At 39.2% G+C, this 8,993-nt stretch overlaps 1 protein-coding gene across 1 annotated transcript in view; it reads left to right on the top strand.

Moving 5' to 3' along the window:
• The first annotated feature begins 3,577 nt into the window (after positions 1–3,577).
• The window catches only part of LOC135079283 (protein unc-13 homolog A), a 69,903-nt gene continuing 64,487 nt past the window's right edge, over positions 3,578–8,993 (top strand). The window contains exon 1 of the mRNA XM_063973900.1: positions 3,578–8,655. Within this exon, the coding sequence (XP_063829970.1) occupies positions 4,138–8,655 (4,518 nt within the window). The 5' untranslated portion in view covers positions 3,578–4,137. The remainder of the gene's footprint in view (positions 8,656–8,993) is intronic.

The raw sequence follows: 8,993 nt of genomic DNA, 5'->3' as shown, positions 1-8,993 counted from the left end.
TATCTACAGCACATTTATTTATTTTTACCAGACTGACAATCAATCACATGCACATCAAAACCTCTGTAGGATTTTAAGTGGCCTAATGCACTCTATACACTAAACCGACCACCTTGTCTCTTCTATGACTTTTGACATGTTATCAAAAGTCATGGAAGTCGTCGATTTGTTTCTTTTGAAATAAGCCACCCCGGGCTGTTGTCGGACTTGGTGTTTAGAATCCTTATTACCTACATAGATGCGATTTTGCAACAAAAAATATATTCTTATGCTACTGCTGCCATACATCAGTCTTACCTCCCTGAAGACGGCATCGATTCATTAATCAACCAAAGATATTGTGCACAGGTTGAATATCATCCGTCAAAATGATTTATCGTGTTTTCTGTGACACAATTTGAAGAAAATGCAATTGCGTGAATGCCATTTCTGTGACAGGGTCAAATTAATAAAAGAAAGAATATAAATATTCCTTCTCGTGTGACAGAATTTTGGGTAGTAATTGATTGAATTGAATAATACAGTTTGCTGTTAAAATAATACAGACAAGATAACCCACGTATATGCAAAATTTCGACCGTTAATACGTGACATCAATTTAATTTAAAGCCGAAAGCATTCGCTTTTATTGCTGTTTAAATAAAACTCCAAATGTATTCTGCAACATTTACTTCAGGACCGTCGTTCATTGAGGGAATTTCTTTAATACTTTCTATACACTGCGGGCTACAAATCCAATTAGTGTTCAACAAAGTTTCTTCGTTGATTTTGGCCAGAATCCAAGCGTTTCAATCGTGCAGCCTGAGAAATACGGGGTTAATCCGAAAAACGTTACCGAAGTTTCGAATGTTGCCATCCCTGTCACGTAAAGCGAGATGCCAGTATGAGCAATGGTGACAGATAGACTCAAAACTACGTAAACAGCTTTCGGAGTGGCTCTGCTGAGAACTTCGCCTTTGACGGTCTATTGCTACTGGTACTCATCTAAGGACCAAACACACCTATCAACCCGGAAACGGATCGAACCCTTATCAACTCAAGGCTGTCAGTCTGTATTCTTAGTATGAAACTGCATACTGCAACGCAAATGTATCTTATCCGCACCGCAATGTATGCATCGGCTCGGTTGACCGTGCGCGGTGCGCACGTAACTCCGAAAGGCGATACTCTGTTGATCCTTTTCGGGCTTCATAAGTGTGCTATGACCTTTAGTTTGGTGTCGCGAGTCCAAAATCAAATATCTGACGATTGCTTAGCGATGCTCCAATTGCCATTAAGCGATGGAAAGATAAATAAAACGCGAAGATAAATAAAACGCGAAGATAAATAAAAAGATTTGCTGCATTTATTTTTGTTTCTCGCTGCAGACTTAAACGGATTCTGAGAGGCAATAAAGCCATTGTCTTTAACTTTTCAACTTCATTTTAGAAAGTAATTTCACGGCTCAAGTATGATTATTAGTACTTTAATTTTAATACACTTTTAATAAACAGGATACAAGTCTAGACTTAGTATAATAATAAATAAGTTATTACTTATTATCACAAGCGTTGGTAATAAATACAAAATAATCTACGGGTATTTTGTAATCCCTTAACATCCGTCCGCGAACCTTTACTAATAAAATAGGATCATTTACAACCTCTTTAAAGTGGAAACTGTATTTAATCCCACTAGATTACGTAGGCATTTTAATCTCATACCTAATTAATTTTACCAATTTGAACTATTACAAAACGGAACGAACAGAATTTAATTACAGTAAAGTCTTTTGTTTCACCAATATCAAATAATTTTGGGTTTTCATAACGAGCCACGAACAATAAGACTGCTTGTTCGACCATTTAATCTTTAGTAGGAATTTTTCAATTGCCTAAAGGTTGGGCAAAGGTGAAAGGTTATTACGCAAAATTTATTTCTTTTAAACTTGTTCCAACAAATACCAATTCATTAAAAACTTCTCAAAGGTGCTTACTATGAGTTTATATTAGGTGTGCTCGCTAGGGACTGCGTAAAAAATACAAATTGTAACGTGCGCCTAGCGCTTACTTTCAAGAACCAAAATCTTTTCTTTAATTTTTGACGCACTCGTTTGCGATGACCTTTAATGTAAACTCATGGTATCTACTGATCACACTCGTCTTCAGTCAAATTAACTTCAAAATGTAGGCTTTGAACGCATAAACTCGTTTGTCTCGAAGCGCTGGTAGGGCCCAAAAGAAAAGGAGACATGTCAAGTGCCCCTTAAGGCTACATACGTGCCACCAGTGGTCAAAATTAAAAAAAATATTTTAGATTTTCATTTAGAAACGACATGGTATGTCAGCCGTAACCAACTAAAATCCGATAATGTAACACTTACCTCAACAGGTTCCGTTACTTTAATTCTATTTTACATATCGGTTTTCTACCTGGATGTGACGCAAACTACGACCCTATCCAAGCATCCTATAAACAATAACGTCTTATCGGAAGGTGAATGTTATGATTCCTCGCCAGCCCGCGTATCGGTTTTCGATAAACTCCGAAGCTTAGCGGTACTTTTTTGCGACAACTCAAGTAATCCTAAATGACTTTTCTTTGGGGTTCGAGTGGCATGAAAATGTCTTTATAATCGCAAGATGGATCATAGAAAACGTGGAATTAATGGGAATTTACACTTACAGTTAATCTAGGAAATATAAATATTAAACTTGACTCTACCTACTTTATACTTTTGAGTCTACAAACATTATCAAGACGAATAAGTTTCTTGGTTTGCTTCAGCACTGGCCCATTTATTGTCCCGAAGCAGTTGTAGGGTTAAAGTAATAGTGCGGCGTATAAAAGCGCTTTTTAAAAGCCGATTTGTAGAAACTAAATGTCTTATATGACCTTTAAGGCTTTACAAACGTGACCTTGCAACAGGATCTTAACCTTTCCAATAACGTATCTTGTTTCTACAGCCTTAACACGGCGGCCATATATCTTACATTCAATTCAGCTATCTACGACGTACACGTATTTATATTGTGTACGCCGAAACATTTCTGCTTGTCAAAAGCATTCCACGCACATGCCAGTCGCGTCTATGTGCTCCTTGTTGTAGGAACGTTTTGGTTCTTGTCAATATAACGCCATTTGACGACGATATTGAGCTCTATCTACAGTGCGGAGATAGAAAATATAAGCGGGTTTTTATAGGATTTCTCATGGTTTAAGGAAGAGACTTTATGCTCACGCTAAGGACCTCATGACCCATGACGAACTGAGGAGGTTTGGTATTAAAAAATTAGCTTTGAAGGACATATTTAAAGGACATGCAGACTATAAAGATGTGGTAGACGAATTCTAACAACGCAACTGAATAATAAACATTGTAACAAAGCAAAGGTCAAACAACAATACTCTGTAGTATTTGCGCAGCGCTCTCCAGAACGGAGCTGTGTGTTTAGGCTTTCAAAACAGATGTCACAGCGCGGATTTTGTTTACCACTTGTTAAATTGCCGCACTATGGTTTCCTTTGTCCTACACCCGATTAAATTTAAGCGAGGCGGTGGCGGAACCCGGTTCGTTTCCTACCTTTATCCCATTTCCTTCCCAGTCGGGGGACGCCTTCCACCTCTGAGGCGCGTCTGCTCATGTGGAATCCAATACGAACCGCTTAGCTGCCTCCCACAGGAACATATTAACTATTAAAACCTCTTTCCGCAAACTGCAAAAGTAGAACTTACTTTGATTACGTTTTAACACACTAGTTCATGTGTTCCGATGAGGTAATCCCTCACTCTCTTCCGTTACTGGTGTGTGCATAACAACTTATGCACAAACTAGTACATATCCCAATCAAATACTAACCAATTTTTCCATTTACAGTAAAGTGATAAGTGTAACTCAAAGTATATTTTTGATGTAAAATTACCTATCAATTTCATTCCGTCGAAGTACAAAGTATACCTACATATAAAGTGTGGAAAGAATTATAATAGTAGTTAAAGTGAACTAAAAATAAACAATGTGTTGAAAAACTATAGTGGTACAATGAATTTAGTGAATGTGATAAAGGGACCGTTTTGTGTGCAAAGTGTTTACTGTAAAACGATATGGGATGACTCATAGTGCAGAATGTTACGTGCAACCCACTGTTCGATCAGAAGATGATGCGCGATATCCACGACAATGCCGGGGCAGGTTCAAGCGGCGGGATGGAGGGAAGCGAGGGCGTCGGGAGTGGGGCTGCAGAGGTCGATATGGACGACTGCGGCTCCCTCGCCCTGCCGCCGGACCTGCCCCCCTACTCCGGTGACTACATCATCAGCGACTACATGGAACGCCTCGGCACGCGCCTCAACATCCTCGAAACAGAACTCAAGTACGCCTGGCGCGCGCTCGACCTCCTCAGCCAGGAATACGTCAGAATGTGGGAGCGACTCGAAAGATTAGAGGCGTTATTAGCTGACCAACAGGGTGTAATATCAACGCTACTCGACTTCTACACGTGTCGCACTGCTGCTAGAGATCCGATGAGTCGACTAGAAGTGATCAGGGAAATATTAGGAAATGGCACAGTTGAAGATGGCATCGAAGAAGGCTTGGACATCGGAAGAACTTGTGTACTCGATACTCAAGAAGAAGTTATGGAATCTAATGAAGCCTTCTATAAAAGCTTGAATCAAGCATATAGAGATGACCTTGTGTGTGAGGACACGTCGAGACCACCATCGCAACTAGACATGATCTGGGAAGCCCCAGAAGAACCAGATATTGAGATCATACCAGCAAATGCGAGGCAAATTTATAGTGCGAACGATTATAAGGATTATTGTGGACTACAAGGTGGACCCGGTATTAGCGAAAGAGATTTGGTGCATTTATCTACATTAAGTACAATAGATCAAATCACAGTAGATAAAATACATGAATTAGATAGGTTGACAACTCAATTACACAAAGATTCGAGAGAGTTAAAAGACTTGAAAACTAGACTTCTTAGCCCAGAAACAAAAATAACATCAAAGCATGATAGAGACATAGAAGCTAAGACGCTTGTCGAAGATGGAAATATTATAAACGAACAATTAAAAAGTGTCTACTCTGGTGGTGATAGTTGGGCTATAAATGACATGATGAAAAGTTTTGATGACTTCATATTAACGATGCCTAAAGATTCTATCTCTCGAGAAAAGTCACCATCAAGATTGTCACTCAACGATAGTAACATTCCTGATAGAACAATAGACTATTTACCACCAACTCTTTCACCTCGACGAAAATTTGTACCAGAACGCACTACGACAGAACCTTACACGACGGTAACTGGACGCTTGGCGTACAGTTCAGCGGTCGCTAATGCCGAAATTAATGCAGCGAAGGCAAATAAATCCCCAAGTGCATTATCACGAGAACGATTTGAGTACAGTCCTTCATACCAAATGGTTGAAAGTTCCAGGCCAACTTATTATACAAACAAAGGCTCACAACAACTCGGTGATGTTTACAAATCAAACACAGATCAGTCTTCACCTTTACATGTTCATGACATGTATAACGGAGCTATGGATGGTCGAGTTGATTTAAGTTATGAGGAAAATAGATTACATAAATCTCCTAGCCCACCGCCTCCAGCCCCTCCAAATGGGGCCGATTTATTTCCTTCAATTGAAAATAATAATGATAGGCCTTTGTCTGGTCAATCTTCGATGCTCGCTACAGTACCTGCAGATACTCTACGTTTAAGTCCAAGATCACCAAAGTCTCCTAAAACCTCGCCTAAACATGTCAAAAGAGATACAACGAATATAGTAGCTGCTAAGTCAGATTCAGGATTGTCATCAATGAGTGGCTGGTCTAGTCTAGAAAAAAGTCCTGGCTCTCCAAAAACAGGCCGCGTCGCTCATGCGAGTCATGATACTCATAAAATGAGAATGTCGTCGCCACAATCAATACAAAGAATGTCATATGAAATTGATGCTAAACCATACATGGAAACATTAGTAGATTCCTACGCCTATGAGGCAAAACATTTAAAAAGTGATTACAATATAAGAAAATCTGAACATAGTATGGCTAAAGAAGCATCTATTCCACGAGATATGTCTAAATTTCAAGGAAAAGTTGATAGTTCTTATCTAAAAGGTGACATTCCATATTCAATGACCGGTCAAAGCAGTCAAATAAGTAGTATGTCAGAATATTATTACGGAAACGAAGCTCCGTCAATATATTCGGTAGCAGGAAATAGGCAACCAATATTTACTACTGTGTACAGTACGCCCCGTGGTATGTTATCCGATGACAAGAGTTTTTCCGAATTATTAGATAGAAATGAAATTGTTGAATCAGTTGCAAGACCTGCAATGGATTCTTACCCGCCAGAACCAAGTTATCATGCACAGACTGTTGTAATGTCAGCGGCGAATACTAGTAAAAGGTCAATGACTAGAGCAAACACAATGGGAGCAAACGATCCCCACTTTTACCAAAATGGTTATAAAGGAGCGGGACGCGGAGGATACCCACCTAGCAATCTTACCGACGCACTGTCTTACTATCCTACGTCTACCCGCTACGATTCACCAAAACAAACCTCATTAGAAGATCAATTATCATGGCAAGGAGGAAGTAGATCACCAACAAGCTCAATGGAAACGTCAAGTTTGAAATCACATTCCCTAAATATATCAGAGAGAAAACAATTTCAAAATCAGTTGCAGCAAGAATACTTCAAGCAACAACAATACGATCAACGTAACGGCAATATTATGTATGAAAACCAGGGATTTGAAAACCAAGCCGTTCCAGAACATTCAAAAATTAGAAAAGAACAGTATGTAGATTCAAGTGGTATACTTGTTTCTGAATCTGGTTACCTATCCATTGCAAGTAATCTCAAAGGGAAAACTCAAGACAAACAATTAAAAAAGCCAAAAAGAACTTCCTCACTGAAATCAGCTATGTCCTCGATGAGTCATTGGTTACCTGATTTGCATTTGCCTAAGAAACATAGATCGCATTCTCTGCCATCTGGAGTGGACAATGTAGAACAGCCACAACAAGAAAAGACTTTAAAAGAAAGAATACTCTCAGCTCAGAGAAGAAAAAAGAAATATCATTTAGTGGCATCTATGTCGGGTTTGTTACAAAAAGCACGGAGAAAGCATCAAGCAAGCCATCAGTCGCTATCAGATCCGGAAACATCTGAAACAGAATGGTCTGGTGGTAGATCAAGTGCTCAATCAGAGGACAGCGACAGCGTGTTTTCAGACTCTACTCATGAAAATAACTTATTCTCGAAAGTTCCTAATAAACCTAAACAAAGAAAAATGAATAACCAAGAAATTGTTGAACAACAGCAAATAATTCAAGAACTACAGCAGCAGGGACGAGAATTTCACGAAGATGATACAGAATGTATTCTAGAAGAAAATGAGAAGTATCAAATACCAAGGGATAAAAGTGATGACATTGATTTTCACTTTGCTCGCGTTAGTCAAATGAACAAAGATAATATTTCTGAACTAGAAAAACTAGACATCGATACCGACATTTCAAATGTGGATTTATTTGAAGAAGAAGAAAAAGAAGACAATCAATCTCCAGCATCACTGTTTGCTACGATTGGAGATGTTAAAAAGCAATCTACGGTCTCAGACGAAGGTTTGAACGACAGTAATAAATCATACAGTGGAAGTTCTCAAGAATTTGCAGTATCTAGAGCCCTAGGAAAATATAGACTAAGAAAATCAACGTCAGTATCTGATGAACAAATTCCAGACAATGTATCGCCTCCAAAATCTGAGCCAGAAGGACCGCAGGAAGAACCTGCGGAAGAGTTTGTGAATCATAAAGAAAAACGAATTCGTAAACCAAGTACACCAGAAATTATTAATACAACTGTCTCGGAAGATACTACAACTTATCACGAAAGAAGTCCTTCTGTTCAAAGTACACGGGCTATTACAAATAAATTCCAACCTCGGCATCAACAGAGTTTAGAAATACCAAATAAACATGACGATGATGATAGTAGAAGTACCCATTCTTGGCGGAGTGGTTCTCGTGTATCATCAAGACGACAAAGTACGGAAGATAGCATAGACTCTGAAGATGAATGGTACTGTTATGAGTTGAGAAAACTAGAAGAGATGGAACACCAATCTCAAATAGAAGCTGAAAGGCAAAAGACGTTACCAGAAGAACCAGAGATTGAAGAAGAAATGGACGAGCCCGATGACAATTTAAAAGAGAAAATGTCATTCGTTTTACGAGAGCTAAGGCTTAAAACGGCTACGATTAAAACCAAATGCGATACGACTCCGGTTCAAGAAACTTGGAAAGATATCACTACCTTTCCTGTTATCGATGAACCTTCAGTCGATAAGGAGAGTGATAAAGAATATGACGACGACAAATCTTACGACGACTCTGGCTCTGGTGAAACTTCTGGGCCTGATAGTCCAGTCCAGAGTGGGGATGAGCTGGACGATGACTACGATATGCCTCAAATACACCAAGAGCCTGCCTCGGTGAAGGAGCCGCCGCCGCAACAAGATGCTCCAGTTGGTAGCAAGTGGAAGCTGCTGAAGGCGCTGAAGGACAGGAAGGCCGAAGAGAAGACGACGGAGACACCAGCGGCGACCACACCGTCTACAGAGAAAGACAAAGTTAGCGCAGGTGTAAGTTACCTTATGCAAAAATTTCATGAAATTAGAGTTAAGAGTTAAACTATAGAAACTAAACTTAGAATACTAATACTGGTGTCTTTTCATTATTTCCTGAGAGAAAACCGATAGTTAGACTGATATTACTCTTTATACTTCGCAAGAAATATTATAACCAGCTTTACATTTCATAACAAAATTACTCGAATATAATTACCCATACTATTAGGTTAGATTTAGGATGTGTAATCGTTGTTATAGTCGTCCATTTTGAAAGTTGCAGTGGTATTATTACGTTAGTTGCAGTGTTAGTACTAGCAACTGTAGCTGCGATTTCGACCTAAGTTGTTAAG

Source organism: Ostrinia nubilalis, chromosome 16 (genome assembly GCF_963855985.1).
Source record: "Ostrinia nubilalis chromosome 16, ilOstNubi1.1, whole genome shotgun sequence".
Classification (NCBI taxonomy): Eukaryota; Metazoa; Arthropoda; class Insecta; order Lepidoptera; family Crambidae; genus Ostrinia; species Ostrinia nubilalis.
This window is presented reverse-complemented; position numbering and strand designations above follow the sequence as displayed.